The sequence below is a fragment of the Lepus europaeus genome, chromosome 17 (assembly GCF_033115175.1).
Source record: "Lepus europaeus isolate LE1 chromosome 17, mLepTim1.pri, whole genome shotgun sequence".
In the NCBI taxonomy this organism is placed as follows: domain Eukaryota; kingdom Metazoa; phylum Chordata; class Mammalia; order Lagomorpha; family Leporidae; genus Lepus; species Lepus europaeus.
In genome coordinates, this window is record NC_084843.1 from 34,419,499 (window position 1) to 34,443,663 (window position 24,165).

At 39.3% G+C, this 24,165-nt stretch overlaps 1 protein-coding gene across 2 annotated transcripts in view; it reads right to left on the reverse strand.

The window, feature by feature from the left end:
• Window positions 1-23,177, reverse strand: part of LOC133776409 (cytochrome P450 2C1-like) — a 43,606-nt gene extending 20,429 nt beyond the window's left edge. Inside the window, exons 1-6 of one of the 2 annotated variants that reach the window (XM_062215368.1) lie at window positions 23,010-23,177; window positions 21,139-21,301; window positions 20,802-20,951; window positions 16,762-16,922; window positions 7,753-7,929; window positions 3,760-3,901 (exon numbers count right to left, since the gene is read on the reverse strand). In XM_062215368.1, coding sequence (XP_062071352.1) covers window positions 3,760-3,901; window positions 7,753-7,929; window positions 16,762-16,922; window positions 20,802-20,951; window positions 21,139-21,301; window positions 23,010-23,177 — 961 coding nt within the window. The remainder of the gene's footprint in view (window positions 1-3,759; window positions 3,902-7,752; window positions 7,930-16,761; window positions 16,923-20,801; window positions 20,952-21,138; window positions 21,302-23,009) is intronic. The other variant, XM_062215369.1, reaches the window with a different exon arrangement.
• Between the last annotated feature and the right edge of the window lie 988 nt (window positions 23,178-24,165).

The window sequence follows — 24,165 nt, forward strand, 5'->3', positions numbered from 1 at the left end:
TATTTTTATTTATGGTTACAAAGTAACTCATAGATTTCATTCTCTTGGGAAAATACAATGCTAAATATTTAATGTAGAAATGTAATTAATGTAGAAATGTAAAATGCAAATAAAAAAATTTTTAAATCCTATTATGTACCCATAAAATCTATGTATTTTGGGGCCAGCGCTGTGGCATGGCAGGTAAAGCCACTGCCTGCAGTACCAGCATCCCATATGAGCACAGGTTTGAATCCTGGTTACTCACTGTGAGAAGCCAGCAGACGGCAGACAGTGGCTGTAGGGATTTACCCACTACACCACAGCACTGGCCCCCAGTATGAATATTTGATGCATGCATTCAATGTGTAATGAGCAAATCAGGTTACCTAATGTTGCCATCTCAAACATTTTTAATTTTTGAATTAACATTTAATCATTATACATATTTATTGGGAATCATATTTCAGTAAATGTATACAGGAGGTCCAGATCAAAACATTTCCCTCTTTTGTCATCATTTTGTGTTTACAGTCTTCAAGCTCCTCTCCTCTACCATTCATAAAAGACAGAAGAAGTCACTGTGACTGTAGTCCTCCTCGTGCTGCAGAACACTGGGGCTAATTCTCTCTGTGGAGCTGTGTATGGGAACCTGTTGTCCAGCCTCCCTCTATCCCTGACTCCTCACCCTCAACTCTAATGCTCACTATTCTACATTCAAACTGACATTTTGGAAGTACCACATATGAGAAAGCACATATAATATTTGTTTTTCTGAGTTTGGCTTATTTCAGTTAATATGATAGCCTCCAGTGCCACACATCGTGATATAAAATATAGCATATAATTCCTTCTTAGGCTGAATATTTCATTGTAGATATATGTATGTATGTATATCATCTATCTTTATCCATTAATTTAATGCTAGGATGTAGTAGGTTGATTCTTTATCTAAGGTATTATAAATACTGCAACAATAAATATAAGTATTTAGTTAGGCTAAATTGATTTCCTCTCTATATGTATTTAATTGGGATACCAGGATCATACAGTATCTGTTTTTAGATTTTTCAGGATTACATTCACATTTTTAAATAATGACTAAATCTTGAGTTTATCTATTTTCAATAGTTTCTAAAACTTGCTAGTAAGAGACAGGAGGACATACATCTCCATCTCTACTTCATGCAAAAAATATAAAGACACTACCTACAGACACACACCTGCACACATGTGCTTCACCTCACTCCATTTTGCAGTATGTTCATAGCACAGTTTTTACTACATCTATGTTCATTGTTTACACCGCTTACAGTGTGTTGATCACACACAAGACAACTATCATCATGTTTCTCTTGTGCATTCTTGCTTTAAGTGTCTATTTAAATTCCCAACTTCAGGTGTTAGTTTTGAATTCTTGCATACGCTCATAGGTACTACTAGTGTTAATGTTCTAATTACTGACAACTTCAAACAACCCATTATCTTTCATCCTCTGGGTCTCCCCCTCACACCCACATTATTCACCAGGTCCAATCAGAAGTGCTAGTTTCCAGGTTGGTGCCCATCACCCTCCCTCACCCTTGCAGCCTCCATCATGAGCTCCCCTGGTTCCTGGGGCTCAGACTCTGCCACTTGTTTCAGATGCCTGCATACAGCACAGCCTCTGGTATCACTCTGAGAAACTGAAAGCAGAGAACAACTTGTTTGTCCATTTGCAGGTCTCAAAATATAAAAATACACAAGATGGGGCCAACACTGTGGTGCAGTGAGTAAAGCCGCTGCCTACAATGCCAGCATCCCATATGGGAGCTGGTTTAAGTACAGGCTCTTCCATTTCCAACGCAGCTCCTTGCTGATGGCCTGGGAAAGCAGTGGAAGATGGCCCAAGTGCTTGGGTCCCTGCACCCACATGGGAGAATCGGACAAAGCTCTTGGTTCCTGGTTTCTGATCAGCCCAGCTCCAGCAGTTCTGGCCTTTTGGGAAGTGAACCAGTGGATGGAAGATCTCTCTCCTCCTTTTCTATAACTCTGACTTTCAAATAAACAAATAAATATTATTTAAAAGAAGAATACACAATATGACGGCTATTGAAGGATTCTACTGCCACTCTGACACTCAATCTTTATCTCACTTTCCCCTGAAAGGTTTTATTATTTAGCTTTTATTCCTAGTGTTCGAATGTACATAACCCTTTCTCAGGGGTGGATAAATTTCATGGATTTAATGCCATTTGATGAGAACTTTTGTTTTTCATCTCGTGCATCTCTTTGCAGTTCTTTCTGTAGTTTTTTAATTTTTTTATTGCACTTATTTAAAGGTTCACTTAGATCTATTCCACAGTTTTGATATCCTAACCATTGTAGTATTTGTAGCATATAGTGAATTAAAGCTTTATTAACATCTATCTTTATTCTAGTGGGAAGTATATACCAGAGAGCCTGTTGCCTTTTAATTCTTTTCCACAAACAGCTCAACCTTGCATAAAGCATTAACCCTTTCTCATACACTAACATTCTGCTTGATTAAAATTCTACAAAGCAATGGACATTTTGGAGGTTATGAGACTAAGTGCTCTTCACTAAAATTAGGAATACAGCAATCATTAGCAGGACCACAGGAAGCTCCGACTTGCTTATGCTGAGTGTAGTTCCCATCAAACCTAAAACCACTAAGAGGACCGCAGCTGTCCTTCTCACATCTTGCTGAGAAAGACGTTCTGCTGTGACCTTGTCAGCCAGCCGAAGTTGCCTTGGTCTCCTCAGGGCCTCTTAGGTTCACTTTCTCTAGAGAAAACAGCTCACAGATAAGTTGAGATGAGGATGGAACCGGGGCAGGGAGAGCCTCCTATTTCCTGCACCAATCTCCCTCTACCTTCTTCAGCGCTGCCTTTTTCTCAATATTGAGACTTGTGGGAAATGTAGGGACACAGACTGGTCAGCTCATTCAGGACAAATCTTCCTGTGAATGGCACTCAGGCAAGAGGTTCAATCTCCCTACACAACTGGGTATAACTGCCTCCTCTGCTCTGTGTCTTTCAGATGTACAGTAAGGTACTTTAACAAGAGCCATTCTAATCTGTAATTAATTTGTCAACATTTCAATGGGATTCTGAATCACAAAAGCATAATCTGTGTAGTTACAATGATGCATAGAAATAGAACCTACTTAAAGGCAATTAAATTATTCTAATATTTAATAAAAAATAAAAATATGAGCAAACACTTTTTTGGTCTCAGATTCCTAGCTTAATAAATTCCCTAGGCAGATGTACCCTTTAACTTGTGTACAATTTTTAAAAAAACTTAAAATTTTAAAATGCTTTTCAGACTGAAAATTTTCTCATGCCATCTCCTCCTCAATAAATAAAAATTGGTCTTCCTGGACCCAACAAAATAACAGTGCATTTTAGTAGTAATGAAAGATCTGTGAGAACACCATATACCATTCAAACTATTAGGTCTTCAGAAAAGAAAGGAAGAAAATAAAATCCCATGACAGTTTATGACATTTGTAATGAATTCCAGACTACAATTGTCACCAACCCAGAGTTTTATGGCTTTTGCTACTCCGCACGTTGCCATCACTGCCCTCAATAGCTATACCTCATTGTGTACATATCTCTCATTTTTATCTCTTCACCACATTTGCACAAATGACAGCTGGGGGCACAAACATGTTAACAATGAAGCTTCTCTAAGAGAAACAAGAGGGAGAACACCAGCACTGGCTTCCCTACATCTGCTGATATCTGCCTTGCTCATTCATCATGAACATACCTGTAACCTCTGGGTACTTCATCAGGAGCAGGAGTCCATACCTCAGGGTGGTGCTTGTGGTCTCTGTTCCAGCAACAAACACATCAGTCACTGTGATCATCAGGTTTTCAGTGGTAAATTCAGACTGTTGGTTGTGCTTTTCCTAGGAATTATTTGAATACTTGATATTTTCATCAGCATATTTCATCACAAACAATCCAAAATATTGCAGGTTTACTTAAAGATAATCAAACTTACAAAGGGAAAACTAAAATATTAAAACTAAATCAATCCCGTGAGAGCATTTGGAAAGCCAAGACACTGCAGCAAAAAGAATATTCTACATGAAGGTCCCTGTGAGTGAGATCCCAATGGAAAGAAGTGGCCATCAAAGAAGGATGTACTTTTCTCTAAAAGGAAGTTAGAACTTCCACTTTGTTAATGGCCTTGTCTAAATTCTGATGGAGTTTCTAAATTCAAAAACTTCCATAGCCTAGGCAGCTCATATCAAGAAACTCAGGTGGTCACTGAAATCATATATAAGAATGCTGATATTTAAATTAGCAACAGGACACACTGTCCATAACTCCCCATGCAGGACCTCTGTGCTAAAAGAATTACATTAAATAGTTAAATGTGATATTGTACCCAAACAGCTTTGTGTGTGTGTGTGTGTGTGCAAATCTTTACTTAATATAGAGTTGGTCTTCTATGTACAAAATTAATTGAAAATGAATCTAATTGGAAAGGGACTGAGAAGGTGAGAGGGGAAGACGGGTGAGGTGGGAGTCTGAGCAGGACGGCAAGTATGGTGGGAAGAATCACTATATTCCTAAAGTTGTACTTGTGAAATTTGTATTCCATAAAAAAAAATCAATTAATTGATTAATTTAAAAATAAAATACAAATTTTTTTTTTTTGACAGGCAGAGTGGACAGTGAGAGAGAGACAGAGAGAAAGGTCTTCCTTTTGCCGTTGGTTCACCCTCCAATGGCCGCCGCGGTAGCGCGCTGCGGCCGGCGCACCGCGCTGATCCGATGGCAGGAGCCAGGTGCTTATCCTGGTCTCCCATGGGGTGCAGGGCCCAAGGACTTGGGCCATCTTCCACTGCACTCCCTGGCCACAGCAGAGAGCTGGCCTGGAAGAGGGGCAACCGGGACAGGATCGGTATTTTAAAAACTAAATCAGGCCAGCTCCGCGGCTCACTAGGCTAATCCTCCTCCTTGCAGCGCCGGCACACCGGGTTCTAGTCCCGGTCGGGGCACCGATCCTGTCCCGGTTGCCCCTCTTCCAGGCCAGCTCTCTGCTGTGGCCAGGGAGTGCAGTGGAGGATGGCCCAAGTGCTTGGGCCCTGCACCCCATGGGAGACCAGGAGAAGCACCTGGCTCCTGCCATCGGATCAGCGCAGTGCGCCAGCCACAGCGCGCTACCGCGGCGGCCACTGGAGGGTGAACCAACTGCAAAAGGAAGACCTTTCTCTCTGTCTCTCTCTCTCACTGTCCACTCTGCCTGTCAAGAAAAAAAAAAAAAAAACTAAATCAACTGGGCAAAACAAGAGAACATGGTGTTAGTGAAAGCAGTTACACAGAAGACAAATACCACATATTTTCCCTCAATAATGGGAACGTGAAAAAGAAAATAAAATGAAAAAGTCATTCATCTGAACACAAAATGTTGATTACTAGAGGCTGGGAGGGTTGGGACAGATAAAAGAATTCTGAATTAAAGTTATAAGGGGAGCTGTGTGGTCCAATAATGGTGACAATTATTTCACCCAAATACGGGAAATGTTAAAAATAGGGAAAGATAGGTACAGCTTATAGATTGTGATTAGCATATCATACCAATATAAAATGTTAATGACTGGAAAAGCTGAGTATGGGGTCATGAAAACTCTTTGACTACCTCAAAATTTCCATTTTGTAATTTAATTCTAAAATTGAAAGTTAAAAAACAACTATAACAACCACATGGTATGACAGAGAAAGTAGGTTAATTAACCCAACCTTCATTTTATTTAACCGTTATCCATTGATTATCTCTAAATTTCATTTCCAAGCATCTCTTACAGCTATATTAGCCATGCAACATATTTCTTGCTTGATGTCACATGATCCTTTCTCTCTCTTAACCAAAATACATATAAGTATATGAAGTGGAACTGGTAATAATGTCATTTTGACATGAGTATTTCAGCATCGCTGACAATGTACATTGACTAAATGTGATGAAAGAAAATGTCAGGCACCTGATTCCATGGAGCTCCAGGTCTATGGTACAAGTTCTGAATTAAGCAACATGGCTCCCTGAATGCCAGAAAAACACACGATTTTTGAAGCTGTTGTTAATTGAGCATTACTTTACTGTTAGCAGATAAAATCTTGATTAATAGAAATGGATGAATTAGGGTCATATGTTGAAAATAGTGTAGGCTAGAATCAAGGCATTGGAATTTTCAGAGTTTGGCATCACATATAGTAGAGGTTCCTCAGTCACATCCATCCATGCACACTCTAAATAAACATAAATTCTCAAATCAACTCACTGTGAGAGAAATCCAGATAAGTCAAAGACTCCAGCATCCATGACAACTGAGAAAATATTCACATCAAACTGGTGGGAGATGCTATGGAAAACTCAGATACTGCCCACATCCCATGCACTGTGTCACACAACCCAAAAGGAATTCTCGAAGCTAAGTTTCTTCCAGAGATGAGAATGTTTTGGATCACACATATAATTCTCTAACTCAAATCTTTTCTATGATTTTGGGTCTTTAGTCATCAATTCTGGGAGAACTGGTATATCAGGCAGGGCCAGGACAAAGCCAGGAGCCAGGAGCCTCTTCCAGGTCTCCTATGTGGTTTTTTGTTTGTTTGTTTGTTTTGTTTTGTTTTGTTTTGTTTTGTTTTGTTTTGACAGGCAGAGTGGACAGTGAGAGAGAGAGACAGAGAGAAAGGTCTTCCTTTGCCATTGGGTCACCCTCCAATGGCCGCCGCGGCCAGCACGCTGCGGCCAGCACACCACACTGATCCGAAGGCAGGAGCCTGGTGCTTCGCCTGGTCTCCCATGCGGGTGCAGGGCCCAAGCACTTGGGCCATCCTCCACTGCACTCCCGGGCCACAGCAGAGAGCTGGCCTGGAAGAGGGGCAACCAGGACAGAAACCTGAGCCCCGACTGGGACTAGAACCCAGTGTGCCGGCGCCACAAGGCGGAGGATTAGCTATTGAGCCGCGGCGCTGGCCTCCTATGTGGTTTTAGGAGCTCAAACAATTGAGCCATCCTCTGCTGCCTGCCCAGGTGCATTATCAGGGAGCTCTATTAAAAGTGGAGAGCTGGGATTCGAACCAGCTCCCATAAAGGATGCCAGGACTGCAAGCCATGCCTTTACCCTCTATGTCACAATGCTGTCCCCTGGGTCATTTCTATACCTGTTCAAATCAAAACTCCCGCTGCCAACATTCAGGCCTACAAGTTACTTGACAGACACTTCCAATGGCTTATCTGCCCAATTCATTTTTGCTTACAGTCATGTAAGTCTTCTTTCCAACCTTCCCCCAAACACTTCAGAATCTCTCATTACACCCTCTTCCCACCTGAACCCCTTCTACTGCACCTCACTGCAAATATTTGAAGGTGAAAACCTACCTCAGGCATGCAGGAACCCATTAGGTGAAACCCTTTCTTTTCATTCTTCCATGCACACTAACATATGATTGGGTTCACATTAACCATATGGTTTGATACTTTCAATTTTCCAACTTCTTTGTTATCCCTAGTAACTGAGGGGGGCACTGTCTTTCCTCATGAAATTAATACCTAAAGCAGAGCCCATATATTCTAATTGTTTAGCATCTCAATTTTAACTCTCCCATGACCCTAGATCAAGTTCCATACACAGAAGGATACTTCAAGTGCTGGCCAAGTGTTTCTTCTCTGACCATTTGAACAACCTCTATAAGTACAAAAATAGTCAATCAGCCACCAAATGCAGATAAATAAATAACACTTCACCTGTTCCATTTTGATCAGGAAACAATCAATGAAGTCTCGAGGGTTGGTAATGTCCAGAGATTCTTGGTGCTCTTTTATTTTCTCCAAAACATAATTTTTTATATAAGTAGAATTACTAATCATTTTTCTATGACTTCCTGGGAGGCAATCAAGAAGAATAGGGAAAGTATTGCAGACCTTAAAAATTAAAAAATAATTACTGAATTAAACACTTTTATTGAAGACATATACACAATACCCCAAACCATGCTTTAAAATTATGTTTAAAAAAACTCTGTGGCTATAACATAAATAAAAATATGTTATTACAAAATTTAGAAAGAAAGGAAGGAACAAAGATGGAAGGTGGCGGAATTGAGGTTGAAAATACCGTTATATTCTTAGAATTGTATCAATGAAATACATGAAATATATTATCCTTATATTAATTTTTTTTAAAAAAAAATAGCTTGTTCCCTGAGGAGCACCATTTCATTACTTATGTAAAGTAATACTCAGTGCTGACAGACAGATGTAAGGGAGAGAACCCTGGCCCCGTGATCAAAGATAACAGTAATTTCTTTACTCATACATTACCTTTATCTTCTTTATATCAGTTCTCATCTGATACAGTAACTCTTCCCTCTTACCTCAAAATACAGACTACATTGAATTGTGATCATTCACAGTCTTAGATGAGGAAAGAGGATAAGAAAGGTTAGGCAACCTCTTATCAAGCACAGAGCTCCTGTTATTTCTACCGTGAGCAAGCAGTCACAGGAATAGAACCACTATTATGAGTGGAGGCTGCAGATACACCATGGAATCTAGATAAGAATTCCATGAATCAAAAACTCTGCCTTAGAGAAGTTACTTCTATAATATCACACAGTGTACCAACTCAGCAAAGAGCATAATTCTGATGTTTTTTCACAGATCATCCACATCAAACCCAATCATTTATCAGTTAATTCTGTTCTCTCAACTAGTGTTTTATGCATCAAAAACTTTTACCCATCCAAAGCTTTCTGGCAGTATCTATGCTCCCAAAAGTTCAAATACCTTGACATACCAGATTGGGCTATTTCAGCCAAAGAATGTAATGAAAACTTCCCTAGGTGCTGAGTGACAGGCCAACCACGTGGGTAAGCAAATGCTTTTCAACAAGGCTATAGTCAGTCAGTCACCCAATGACTGCCTGAAATTGGGGTTCTTAGCTTTCTTGGAACAACCACTAGACAAGCAGCCTGAGTTCCAGCTCTATATGCAAACATTGGTTCTCTTCTGTAGGTATAAAGGCTTCAACTCAATTTCCCAGGCAGTCACTCAATGATGCTATGATATGGACAGGACTTTGGTGCTTGAAATTCACTTCACCATTTTATACCAATTAACATTTCACAAGAGGCAGCACAAAAGCCCCAACACTCCACAAAATTTTGAGAAATCCATTGCAACCAGTCTGAATTAACCTTATCAGAATTCTAGGCAACAGTCAAAATTTTACTTATGAGTTCTAGGAAATAATCAATAAGTGTCAACAACAAAAGACCACTGAATTAAAAAATGAAATTAAAAATAATAATACAGCTTTGTGACAATTTTATCTGCCCTTGTCCTCCCTTCTCTCTTACTCAACAGTGGTCTTGCCAAGCTCAGTTCTGATCCCAGGGGAGGGACTCTGGCCTGGATCCAGAGAAAGGCATTGTGTATCTCTGTGTTAACCTCCTGAGAACCACCTGAAAAGCTGATACAAGACATTTCTTATTCAATTTAAATCAGAATTCTCTCAGTGCTGAAAATAAGCAGACATTTCTCCACAATCTGGTAATGCAAATGAACACCCTGAAGCCAACCTGTGGCATGTGACTATAATTGAAACACAAATAGAGCACTAAGATCCTAGGAAGAAAATCTGGGGGAGAATAACTTGGACAATTAGAGCATTCAAAGTGCTCATGGATACTGAAGAATTTAGAAAACTGTTAACTTACCTGGTTAGGACAGAGGTTAAGGAAAGAACTGAAAGATATAATGCAGAGTCCAGCAAGATAGCTGAATAGGGAGCGAGCACACCGATAGTCCGGAAAAAGAAAGTTAAAAAAAGTTGAGATTCTGTAGTTTCAGGGAAAAGTTAGAGAAAATATACTGCAGAAGATACTCTTCAGGAACTAGGGAGACAAGGTGGACCTGCGAGGAGGATGCGGACGCCCACAACACAGGACACCAGCCGAGGAGTCTATGCACCAGTGCTGGAAGCTGAGGTGAGACAGGGCACCTGGCACCACTGCTGCAGCCACCACCACCCCTCCCCCAACCCACCCAAGGACAGACAGGTGAGATACGCACGTCTGAGTGGGGGAGGAAATCGAAAACAAAACAAAGTGAACAGAGCCTGCAGGAGGAGTGCGCGACCCAGGGGGACGAATTGAGGGACTGAACACGACAGGATCCTTTGGTGTCTCTGCCCTCCCCCCAATCAGAGCTGCAGTGGGTAGAAAGCAGCCATCTTGTTTGTTTACATTCGGGCATAAAGGAGAACTGCCTCTGCCTCCACACTAAGAAGAAGGAGGGAACTTCAGGGGTGGAGTCCAAAGGTGGAGTGAAGCGACTCATCACTCCTCGCGCAGGGTTGCAGCAAGGGCGGGCAGCTGACCAATGACTCAGGGCGTTTTCAATGAAATAATATCAGAAAACTTACAACAAAGGCAAATGAATAATAACAGGCAAATTCAACAGATAGCCAGGAGCCCCAACAGGTTAGACCAGAAGAGAAATTCACCGCGACACATTGTGGCAATACTCAGCTCAGTGACACACAAAGAACAAATCCTAAAATGTGCCAGAGAGAAACGACAAATAACATTCAGGGGTAAGTTAACCAGACTTCTCATTGCAAACACTACAGGCAAGGAGACAATGGCATGATATATTTCAAGTTTTAAAAGACAAACAATGCCAACCTAGAATACTACACCCTGCAAAGCTATCATTTATGAATGAAGGGGAAATAAAGATCTTCCAAGACAAACAGAAACTGAAAGAATTTTTATCCTTGCATCCAACCCTACAACACTGGCTGAAAGATGTGCTGCACACAGAAATACAAAAACAAGAAATTCACTACAAAAAAAGTGAATGTAGAATAAGCTACAAATTTCAAAATACATAAACAGCTCGTTTCAGGAAACAAGACTGGGAAAAGACAGTACTTAACAGTAGTCACACTGAATGTGAATGGTCTTAATTCTACTACCAAGAGACACAGATTAGGTGATTGGATCAAGAAAGAAAATCCATCTATATGCTGCCTTCAGGAGACACACCTTATCAGCAAAGATACATGCAGACTGAAAGTGAAAGGATGGAAAAAGTTAATCCAAGCTAACAGAAATCAAAAAAGAGCTGGTGTGGTCATCCTAATATCAGACAAAATGGACTTTAACATAAAAGCTATTAAAAGAGACAGAGAAGGGCACTATATAATGATTAAAGGATCTATCCAACATGAAGACATCACTATTATAAATGTATACACACATAATTACTGGGCACCCTGCTACTTGAAAGAATTACTAAACAACTTAAAGGGAGATATAGATTCAAATACAATAGTAACAGGGGACTTCAACACCCCACTCTCACCAATGGAAAGATCAACCAGACAGAAATTCAACAAGGAAATAACAGAAATAATTGATGCTATAGACTAAATAGATCTAGTAGATATCTTCAGAACCTTCCACACCACAGCCACAGAGTTCACATATTTCTCCCCAGTACCTGGAACATTCTCTAGCATTGACCATATGCTAGGCCATAAAGAGAGCCTCAACAAATTCAAAAAAAAATGAAACAATACCATGCATCTTCTAAGACCATAGCACAGTGAAACTTGAAATCAACAACCCAAGAATCTCTACACCATATGCAAACATATAGAGAATGGACAACATGATTCTGAATGAACAGTGGGTCATCAAAGAAATAAAAAGAGAAATCAAAAGATTTCTAGAAACAAATTAAAATGATAACACAACCTATCAAAACCTGTGGGACACAGCAAAAGCAGTGCTAAGAGGAAAGTTTATAGCAATTGGTGCCTACATCAAGAATCTGGAAAGGAACCAAACAAAAGAACTCTCCATGCACCTCAAGGATTTAGAAAAACAGCAGCAAATAAAGCCCAAACCCAGCAGAAGGAAAGAAATACTAAAGATTAGAGAGGAAATAAACAGAATTGAAACAAAAAAAAAATACAAAAGATCAACAAAACCAGGAGCTGGTTCTTTGAAAAAATAAACAAAATTAACACACCATTGGCCCAACTAACCAAAAAAAGGAGAGAGAAGACCGAAATCTGTAAAATCAAAGATAGTAATGGAAATGTAACAACAGACACAACAGAAATAAAAAGAATCATCAGAAACCACTACAAAGAGATGTACACTAACAAATTGGGGAACCTGGAAGAAATGGATAGATTCCTGGACTCATACAACCTTCCTAAACTGAGCCGTGAAGATATAGAAAATCTAAACAGACCCATAACCATGGAAGAAATTGAATCAGTAATAAACACACTACTGAAAAAGAAGAGCCCAGGACTGGATGGCTTCACCGCCAAATTCTATCGGACATTTAAAAAATAACTAATTCCAGTTCTTCTCAAAGTATTCAAAACAATTGAAAGGGAGGGAATTATCCCAAACTCTTTCTATGAAGCCAATATCACCTTAATTTCTAAGACTGGAAAAGACACAACATAGAAAGAAAACTACAGACCTATCTCCCTGATGAACATAGATGCAAAAATACTCAACAAAATTCTGGCAAACCGAATCCAACTGCACATCAGAAAGATCAATCGCTTGGACCAAGTGGGATTTATCCCTGGTATGCAATATTCGAAAGTCAATCAATGTAATACATCATATTAATAAATTGAGAAACAAAAATCATATGATTATCTCAATAAATGCAGAGAAAGCATTTGACAAAATACAACACCCTTTCATGATGAAGACCCTAAACAAATTGGGGTTAGAAGGAACATTCTTCAACACAATTAAGGTAATTTATGATAAACCAATGGCCAGCATCATATTGAATGGGGAAAAGTTGGAGGCATTTTCATTGAAAACTGGCACCAGACAGGGATGCCCACTCTCACCATTGCTATTCAATATAGTCCTAGAAGTGTTAGCCAGGGCCATAAGGCAAGAAAAAGAAATTAAAGGGATACAAATGGGAAAGGAGGAAGTTAAACTATCTCTATTTGCAGATGACATGATTCTATATATAGGGGACCCAATAAATTCCTATAAGATACTATTGGAACTCATAGAAGAGTTTGGTAAAGTAGCAGGATACAAAGTCAATGCTCAGAAATCAATAGCCTTTGTATGTACAAACAATGCCATGGCCAAGGAAGAACTTCTAAGATCAATCCTATTCACAATAGCCACAAAAACAGTAAAGTATCTTGGAATAAATTTAACCAAGGATGTCAAAGACCTCTATGATGAAAATTACAAAACACTAAAGAAAGAAATAGAAGATGACACACAAAAAAAGGAAAAACCTGCCATGCTCATGGATTAGAAGAATCAATATCATCAAAATGTCCATTCTCCCAAAAGCAATTTACAAGTTCAGTGCAATACAAATCAAATTACCAAAGTCATTCTTCAAAGACCTAGAAAGAATGATGCTGAAATTCATATGAAGAAACAGTAGACCACGAATAGCTAAAGCAATACTTTACAATAAAAGCAAAGCTGGAGGCATTACAATTCCAGACTTCAAGACATACTACAGGGCAGTTATAATAAAACAGCCTGGTACTGGTAAAAAAAAAAAAAAAAAAAACAAATGGATGGACCAATGGAACAGTATAGAAACACCAGAGATCAATCCAAACATCTATAACCAAATTATATTCGACAAAGGACCTAAAACCAACTCCTGGAATGAGGACAGCCTCTTCAACAAATGGTGCTGGGAAAACTGGATGCCCACATGTCAAAGTATGAAGCAAGACCCCTACCTTACACCTTATACAAAAATCCACTCAACATTGATGAAAAAACTAGAGATACACCACAACACCATGAAACTAATTGAGAACATAGGGGAAACCCTTCAAGATATTGGAACAGGCGAAGAATTCCTGAAGAAGACCCCAGAGGCATGGATAATCAAAAATAAAATAAACAAATGGGATTACCTCAAATTGAAAAGTTTCTTTACAGCAAAAGAAACAGTCAGGAAAGTGAAGAGGCAACCAACAGAATGGGAGACGTTATTCGCAAACTACAAAACAGATAAAGGATTAACAACTAGAATCTATAAAAAGATCAAGAAAAACGACAGAAACAAAACAAACAACCCAATAAAAATTTGGGCCAAGGACCTTAGCAGACATTTTTCAAAAGAGGAAATCCAAATGGCCAACAGGCACATGAAAAAATGTTCAAGATCACTAGCAATCAGGGAAATGCAAATCAAAACCACAATGAGGTTTCACCTCACCCTGGTGAGAATGGCTCAGATTCAGAAATCCACCAACAACAGATGCTGGCGAGGATGTGGGGAAAAAGGGACACTAACCCACTGTTGGTGGGAATGCAAACTAGTAAAGCCACTATGGAAGACAGTTTGGAGAGTCCTCAGAAACCTGAATATAGCCCTACCTCAGGACCCAGCCATCCCACTCCTTGGAATTTACCAAAATGGAATTAAAGGGGAAAAAAGGAGCCATTTGCACCTCAATATTTGTTGCAACTCAATTCACAATAGCTAAGACATGGAATCAACCTAAATGTCCATCAACGGATGACTGGATAAAGAAATTATGGGATATGTACTTTATGGAACACTATAGAGCAGTTAAAAAACAATGAAATCTGGTCATTTGCAACAAAATGGAGGAATCTGGAAAACATCATGCTGAGTAAAATAAGCCAGTCCAAAAGGGACAAATATCATATGTTCTCCCTAAACAATGGCAACTAAATGAGCATCTAAAAGGAAACCCATTGAAGTGAAATGGACACTATGAGAGACAATGACATGATCAGTCCTTGTCTAGACTGTTGAGGAACAACTTACTGTTTTATTTCTTTTAGTATTTTTTGTTGTTGTTGTTGCTCTGTTTGTTCTACTTAATACCACTGGTTGAATTCTGTAATTAATACACAATTATTATTAGGCATTTAAAATTAACAGAAAAGTGATCTCTGTTAAATAAAGAATGGGAATAAAAGAGGGAAGAGATACACAGGTCGGCACATGCTTACTCAGACTACCTCCAATGGTAGAGCTAGAAATGTGCCAAGGGATTCCAACTCAATCTTATCAAGGAGACGTGTACCAATGCCAGCTCACTTGGTAAAGTGGTAAGTATAAGTATATAACTGATCAAAAAGATAGAGTAAGTTTCAGAGAGATTTCACAAATAAGACCAGTGTATTCAAATAATGAAGGATAGAAGTAAAAGGGAGAGAATGATCCTGCGGGGGAAGCAGGACACACAGGAGACTTGTAGAATGGCAAATGCCCTAAACAGCACTCTGACCTCAGAATCAACACTTGGGGCATTGGATATGACTAAAAAGCCCATGAGAGTCTCACAGGCATGGAAAGCCAAGACACGATGGCAAAAACAACCTAAATGAAAGATCTTGGTGAACAAGAACCCAGCAGAAGGAACTGGCCATGAAGGAGGGAGGCACCTTTCTCTGATGGGAGGAAGGAACCTCCACTGTGATATGGCCTTGACTAAACAAGTTCAGAGTTGGTGAACTCAAGGTTGCTTCCATAGCCTAGACAGCTCATGGCAAGAGCCTCGGGTATTATTGATGTCATCAATAAGAGTGCCAAGTGTTAAATCAATGACGGGAGTGACTGGGCACATGCTCCCGATGTAGGATCTCTGTCCTTAATGTGTTTTACTATGAGAGTTAAAGATAACACTACTAGTCGAACAATACCCTATACCTTCTGCAGTTGTGTGAGTGCAATCTGTTGAAATCTTTGCGTAGTATAGACTAAGTTGATCTTCTGTATATAAAGATAATTGAAAATGAAACTCAATGAAGGGTGGAATGGGAGAGGGAGTGGGAGAGGGGAGGGCTGCGGGAGGGAGGGAGGTTGGGAGGGAGCCACAATAATACAAAAGTTGCACTTTGTAAATTTACATTTATTAAATTAAAAAAAATAAAGAGATAATGAACTCGAGTTGGATGAGGAAAGGCTGTTTTGAAAATGGAGGCCCATGCTCCAAAGAAACCATTGAAGTTGAGGAAACTATTGATGGTCTATGCTTTGAAACTACAGACAATAGCTTGAGAGAGCATTTTAGAGAAATGGGGCACATCCCAAGTTTGAGTGATAATGTGAGATTATAGTTGGTGGTATTAAATGATCCAGTGTTAATCAGCAGATAGAAGATATCTGATTCTGTCTGTCTCTCCCAAGCTTTCTTTCATTCAAGTTAATGAAAACAAACAAAAAAATATTTTTATATAAAAAAAAGACTTGTGACTGTCATGTGGCACAGCAGGTAAAGCACTACCTGCTGCAGGGCTTCTCATAAGGTCACGAGTTTGAGTCTAGCTGTTTCACTTCTGATCTAGAACCAAGCGAATGTCCTGAGAAAGCAACAGAAGATGGCCCAAGTTACTTCACCTTCAAGGTAATGTGTATAAACACAAGCTAAACATAGCTAAGGGAACAGAGAATGCAGGGACCTCATAGGAAAGAACATACACCTTTAGCATATTTAGTGGAGAAAAGTCAATAAACACATCTATAGCCTACAAAAGAAAAAACAGAGAAGAGGTATCATTGACAAAAAAAAGAAAGAAATTCAAAGGGAAAGAATTTATCGTCCAGGCAAAATTCTAAGGGCCATGCTGTGAGGTGAATGTGTGAAAAGTGGAGAGACTGCACATCAGTTTTCAATACTGAGCTCATCAGTGAAAAGAAGAGAAATGTTCTCTCAGAAAGAGGGGAACGTGAACTCACCTGTACCCATGGGGAATTCAAAATCTTGAAGTTTTCATTGAATTTTTCCATCAAGTTAAGAAAAGTCTCATCTCTATAATCAAAACGGTTCTGGAAAATCACAGAGCAGATCACGTTGCAGGGAGCAGCACCCAGGATAAAGGTGGGATCGCAGGGTGAGCCTGAAGAATGGGAAACATTTTTAAATACTATCAAAACATCCCTAAAAGACTTCAGGCTTTGAACTAACAAGCAGAGCCAACTTTAGAATCTAAAATAATATTTACATGCAGACTAACTTATCAGCAAAATCTTCAAAGTGCTTAGAACAACACTACAATTTCCCCATCCTAGTCTATTTAATGATGGCTTTCCAACTACTGCAAAAACACCCACTGCTTAAAGAAAACATCACTGCTTCTGGGTATAGGATTCTGACCCTAGGTAAGGTTCTTTTGGAGGAAAAAAAAAGTCTTAGAGGCCACCTAATAACTCAATTTATAAATGTAAAACTTCACCTATTCTTACATTTTATAGACAATTAAGGAGGGAAACAGGCATCTTTTATAGACCTTCAATAATTGAAGAAATTACACATAGAAACTGCAGACAGAAGGACTAAAGAGAAAGTGTACAAAACAATTTAGATGTTTCATGAAACAAATATTGCCAGTAAACCATCCATGGAATTTGAAAAAACTCTAGCCCAAATGAACACAAGTTATAAAACAAATTTGCTTGCATAATATTGAAATGAAATTAGGAACTTTTATTCCAAATTTAAATGACAAGGGCAAATTTAAAGGTTAAATTGATGAATGAAGTCCTCTGATTTCTCTGATATAGAAAGAAAAAGTAATTCCTGCCCTTGGAAACAATGTCCATAATAACAAATCAGGCTCAGGGCTAACACTGTAGAATGCTGAGTTAAGCCTCCTCCTGCAGCGCCAGCATCCTATATGGGCTCCAGTTCCAGACCTGGCTGCTCCATTTTCAATATAGTTCCCTGCTAATGGCTGAGAAAGCAATGGAAGATGTCCCAAGTTCTTAGGCACTTGCACCATGTGGTAGACCCAGAAGAAGTTCCTGGCTCCTGACTTCAGGTTGACCCAATTCCAGCCCTTGCGACCATTTGGGGAGTGAACCAGTGGATGGAAGACCTCTTTCCCTGTCTCTCCCTTCTCTGCCAGTACCTCTGCCTCTCAAATAAATAAATGAATCTTTAAAAAATAAAGTAAAATAAAAATAGCCAATCAGCCTGCACAATTAATTTATTTGGACAAAGCTGTGGTCTTGTGGAATTCTAGATAATTGCTCCACATAGCCATCAACAGAATGCTGTGTCAAAATGAATATTTTAATGTATCCCTCAGATAGGAAAATTCATCATGTTTCATACTAAAAAAAAAGCAAAGAAGAGGTTTTTTTGTTGTTGTTTTCCTTTTTTGTTTTGCGTAGACAGTATTTCAATAAAATTGTTCTAATCAAAAGATCAAGAAACTTTTTATGGAAAAGCCTCAGGATTCACGTCATAAATATAATTAAAAGTGACTTGAAATAAGAGTGTAAAAAAGGGGCCAGCACTGTGGCATAGCAGATAAAGGCCGCTGCCTACAGTGCCGGCATCCCATATGGGCGCGAATTCAAGTCTCAGCCACTCTACTTCCAATCCAGCTCTCTGCTATGGCCTAGGAAAGCAGAGGAAAATGGCCCAAGTCCTTGGGCCCCTGCACCTGTGTGGGAGGCCCGAAAGAAGCTCCTGGTTCCTTGTTTTGGATCGGCCCAGCTCCAGTGTTGCACCCAATTGCTTAGTGAACCAGCAGATGGAATACCTCTCTCTCTCTCTGCCTCTTCTCTGTGTAACTCTGACTTTCAAATAAATAAATAAATCTTTTTTAAACAGTGTATAAAGGACAGGGAATTAAATAATAGAAAAATCTGTTCACTTAACTGCTCTGTACGGGTTCTTTTTCAACTAAAATATACCAGGGTACTAACCTTTCAAAAAAAAAGCTATTACTTTCATAAATGGAGAGATCAACTAGGCAGAACCTTTCATCCCATAACAGCAGAATAAACATTCTTTTCTTCAGTGCATGGACCTTTTTCTAGAATAAACCATATGCTAGACCATAGAGCAAGTCTCAGCTAATTCAAAAAATACTGAAATCATACCAGGTATCTGGTCATAGGGAATGAAGCTAGAGATTAACAACTTAAGACACTCTAGAATGGAATGGGAGAGGGTGTGGGAGATGGGAGGGGTGCGAGTGGGAGGGAAATTATGGGGGGGGGGAGCCATTGTAATCCATAAACTATACTTTGGAAATTTATATTTACTAAATAAATAAATAAAAGAAACTCTAGAAAATACTCAAATACATGGAGACTGAACTCGTGAATGAACAGTGTGTCATAGAACCAAAAGGGAAAGCAAAAAAAAAAAGTCCCAAAAATGAATAAGGATGACAATGCAACACAGCAAAACTTTTGTTATACAGCAATTAGTGCCTACATCAAGAAATCAAAAAGGAATCCAATAAATGATCTAGCAACACATCCAAGGAACTAGAAAAACAAGAATAAATAAAACACAAAATTAGTAGGAAGAAGTAATAAAAATTAGAGAAGAAATAAACAAAATTTAAGTTGAAAAAGATACAACAGATCAGTGAAATGAAGAGCTGCTTTTTAAAAAAAATTAAAAATGAAAAACAATTAGCCCAAAACTAAAAAGAGGAGGTGGAGGTGGAAGACCCAAATTAATAATCAGAGATGAAAGGAAAGGTATTACAATGGATATACAAAAGTAAAAAAGGTCATCAAGAATTACTATTGGGGCCAGCACTTGGCATAGCATGTAAAACTGCCACCGATAGTGTCTGCATCCCATATGAGCACATGTTCCAGGCGCGCCTGCTCCACTTACAACCCAGCAACCTGCCAATGTGCCCAGGAAAGCAGCAGATGATGCCAAAATGCCTGTGCTCCTGAACACATGGGGGAGACCTGGAAGAAGCTCCTGGCTCCTGGGTTCATACAGCCCAGCCCCAGCAATTCTGGTCATTTAGAAGACCTCTCTCTCCTCCCCCGCAACTCTGCCATTCAAATAAAGTTTATGAATCTTTTACAAAGTTGCTGATAGTTTTAAGTTATTTGGAACTAGCTTTGTGGCACAGTGGGTAAAGCCACAGCCTGCAACACCATAATCCCATATGGGCTTCTCCACTTCTGATCCAGCTTCCTGTTAATGCCCTCGGAAACTAGCAGAAGATGGTCCAAGTGAATGGACCCTTGTACACACACGGGAGACCCAGAAAAACAGTTGGTTTCAGTCTGGCCCAGTGCTGACTGTTGAGGCCACGTGGGGAGTGAACCAGCAAATGGAAGATTTTTCTCTGTCAGTCTCTTCCTCTTTATCTGTAACTCTGGCTTTCAAATACATAAATAAATTTTTAAAAACAATAAATAAATAATAAAACAGTTATTTAGCTACAGGGGTCCCATGATGGATAAGGGCTGTACTAAGAGGTGTGTAAGCAATTGAAATAATAGTTAAAACATCATTACAGGTAGGCATTATAGACCTGGCCTTGAAAACACCTCTGGATCTGTCAGGGAGGCTCATCCTACAAATATAGACCAGTTAAGTGATCCATCACCTTTTCATGTTCCATAAGGATGTGAAGTAGCCATTTCACCATGTGCCAGACTAGTATCCCCTGGTGAAATATTCTGAAATATTAACCCACAATTATGCTGCAGGAAAAAATATTCCTTTATATCCAAAAAAAATAAGGATTTACAAACAAACGAAAAAATGACAGAAAAAAATAAGAACAAGCTTTTATACTCAACTCTGTAGGCATGGTCACTGAATGAAACAAACCAAATGTGCCAAAATCTCCCTTAGCTCTGAGCTTCAATCAGTCTATGTGCCTCCAGAGTGCTGACAATAAGGACCCAGAAATAAAGATTTTGCCAGACTTGCACTGTGACCATGGCCATCACTGGATATCACTCCATTCACTCCATTCTCTTAAGGACATACAGTCACCCACCACTGGTTTTTCTCAGCTCCTCCACCAGGCAGCAGGCCTCCTCTTGAACTCTTTCTTCAATGCTCCTCTTCCCCACCCCAAAATTCCGCAAGGTCATGAGAGAGAAGCGCCGGGTCTCCTTCCATCTCTTTCCATTGCTGAAAATGATTCCTAAGTGGAGAAGAAATGGAAACTAAACGAGGATCCCAGACAACGACACCTGAAAGGCTTGTGGATTGACCCAGCTGTGCAGAAGGAGAGCTCAACATTTCTGCTCCCCACTCTTCTTCCTGTTATTACTACTGTGCTGGCACACACACACACACAAAAAAAAAAAAAAACACACAAAAACACTGACCAAATTCTTTCCTAGCTTTTGCAGTCACTGGGAAAAAGTTTCTTCCAGAAAACTCTTCTCCCAGATCAACCAACGCTTCTTTCACTGCATCATATCCACATATCACGACAGTGGGCCTCGTGCCCAAATACACAGTGAACACAGGGCCATAGACTTCTGACAGCTGGAAAAAGAAAATAGAATGAATGCAAATATTATTAGCAAAAGAAATCTCATTTGATCCACATAATATACATTGTTCATATAGGTAAGAGCATCATATTGTTGATATTTTTCTTCATCAAATACAATTTCAAACATTTCTGGATGTTATTTATAACCACAGTGATGACCACTGTAGCTCCTCAAGCAGTGACTCACAACTGCAGGCTTTTGCAGGGGAAATCAGTTTGCAAATTATCAGAACTAGTCAACACATTGAGCAAGTCTTATTTATTTGGTTTTACACACAGAGACTAAAATTTATAGACTGTGTAATTCTTTGTCATATGACTAATAAATAGAAGACCCAAATTTAAAGTGTGCTTTTTGTACTGATTTCTCAGCACTTTATCAGGACTCCAGGTTCAAATCCGAACCCACATCAAGATGCTGTACAACACTGCTTCAGATCATCTACAAATTTTTTTCACGTGGGGATCAGACTGTGTAGTGATAAATACTAGAAATCTGCATTTGTTAAAAGTCACTCCAGATGGTCTTAATGCCAGCCCACTATAAGATCTGCTGGTATTATTAACATAGAAAGAGAATGGGCAGGCAGGGGCCAGCACTTTGGCATAGTGGGTCTGATGTGCCAGCATCCAAAATGGGAACAATTTGAGTACTGGCTGCTGTACTTCTACTGCAGCTCCCTGCTAATCAGAAGAAGACGGCCCAAGTGCATGGGCCCTGCAGCCCATGTGGGAGACCCAAATGAAACTCCTGACTCCTGGCTTATATTAGCCAACATATGGCCATTGCAGCTATTTGGAGTGTGAACCAGTGGAAGGAAGATGGGCACCAAAGAGGCAAGCAGGGACATGCATATCTCACAGTAGGACATTTTTTTTTAACTTTTATTTAATGAATATAAATTTCCAAAGTATAGCTTATGGGTTACAATGGCTTCCCCCCTCCCATAACTTCCCTCCCGCCCGCAACCCTCCCCTTTCCCGCTCCCTCTCCCCTTGCAATCACATCAAGATTCATTTTCAATTCTCTTTATATACAGAAGATCAGCTTAGTATATATTAGGTAAAGGTTTCAACATTTTGCCCACATAGCAACGTAAAGTGAATAAACTACCATTGGATTACTAATTATAGCATTAAATAGCAATGTACAGCACAGTAGGACATTTTAATCCATACTGTTCATTCAATCACAGAGAGAAATTTTATATAAGAACAAGAGAATTCCTTTACAACACAGCTTACTCTAACTGCTTCTTTCATTGACTTCTGTTGTAATGCATAGATATTCGCTTGACACCAGCAATAATTTGCTTCCTTGTGGTTTAATTTTCTTAGTTTATCTGAACAAAACTCAGTATATAAGGAATAAATGATTTCCTTAATAAAATCAGGAATCACATTTCACTCCATTAGCCTTGACTTTTAGGAACCAAAATCATTACAAAACTGAAATGAAGAAAGGCAGTAGCATTCTGTAGTCTGACTCACCTCACAACTAAACAGTTCTATAGTGGCAAAATGCATTACTTCATTCAAATATTTCTGAAAATGGCACATCAAATATTATAATCCAAAGGCAGTATTTCTTTTAAACAGAATATTTTAGTAATTTGCTTTCAGGAGTATATTTTATTTAAAATCTGAGGTAATTAATTAAGCTTTAAAAACCATTGAAGTATGATAATGTGTACTTACTCTGGTTAAAGATTTGCTGATGTCCTTAAAACCCAGCTGCAGGATATTTCCAAGAATTGGGAAAGGAGTGGGGCCAGGAGGAAGCCTCCCTTTCTCAGAGCTCTGTTTCCAGAGTGAAAGGAGAAGCAAACAGGAGAGACAGAGCCCCAGCACCACCACGGGATCCATTGAAGCCTTCTCTTCTTCCTGAGACAACTGAGAGCTGGCAACCTTAGGCTTTTAGAACTTTCCCTGCAAATAATGTGTGCCTTTGACCTACAAGAGTAAACAATAGTTTAAATGCACTTAAAGCCTCTTTTGTGTGGACTTTGTTAGGTCTTCTTTCCTCTTGCTCTGCTTTCCTTTGCATTCCCCTAACTCCAGTACCACTCAGAGGTTCTGGTCTACCAAGTGTATGGTGAGGCACAGGCACTCTTTTAAGACTTATATCAGCAAATGCAGGTGGCTCTAATACCAACCTGAATTGAGAGCTAATATAATTAGTTATTTGTTCAAAAATTGCCCAACATTCTGATTTACTATGTTGATGTCTGTTGGGAATATATGACATCAAGGGCAACCTGTGTTACCATCTTTTGTATATAAAATGTTTATCCTGTAGCACTTCCTGTAATACTTTCCAAGAAAGCAAACATTTTCTTCAAATATTTTAAGGTACTAAACTAACAATACTAAAAGTGTGAGCTTAAATATTTTATGTTTCTAAAGCTTTAATGATTGCATATCTATCAAGTAAACAGTCATACCTTTGCCATTAAACATTTAAGCAAAGTACTTGAGGACACATATTCTTCTTTTTGTTTTCCAATGAGGAGAGGGAGACTCAGAACAGGACACTTCTAAGGTCCCATAGCTCACACATGGCAGAACTGGGATTGGAACTGATGTCTTTGATGGTGTCTTTTGGCTCACATCTCAGCTTCTTCAAAGCAAATTTGGAAATAAAATGTTACTCTGAGGGTACTCCAAACTGTTCACTAAGCAACAGAACCCTACATTCAGAAAGGGAATAAAGATAGTGTTTCTCCACTTTCCATCAGTGTGGAGTGAAACTTTCTCAGTGTAACTGAGGCTAAAGCCAATCTCAGAGAACTGAATGGAAAGGGTGGGGAAAGGGCAGTTTATCCCAGCTCCACATCAGTTCCAGACAACACTG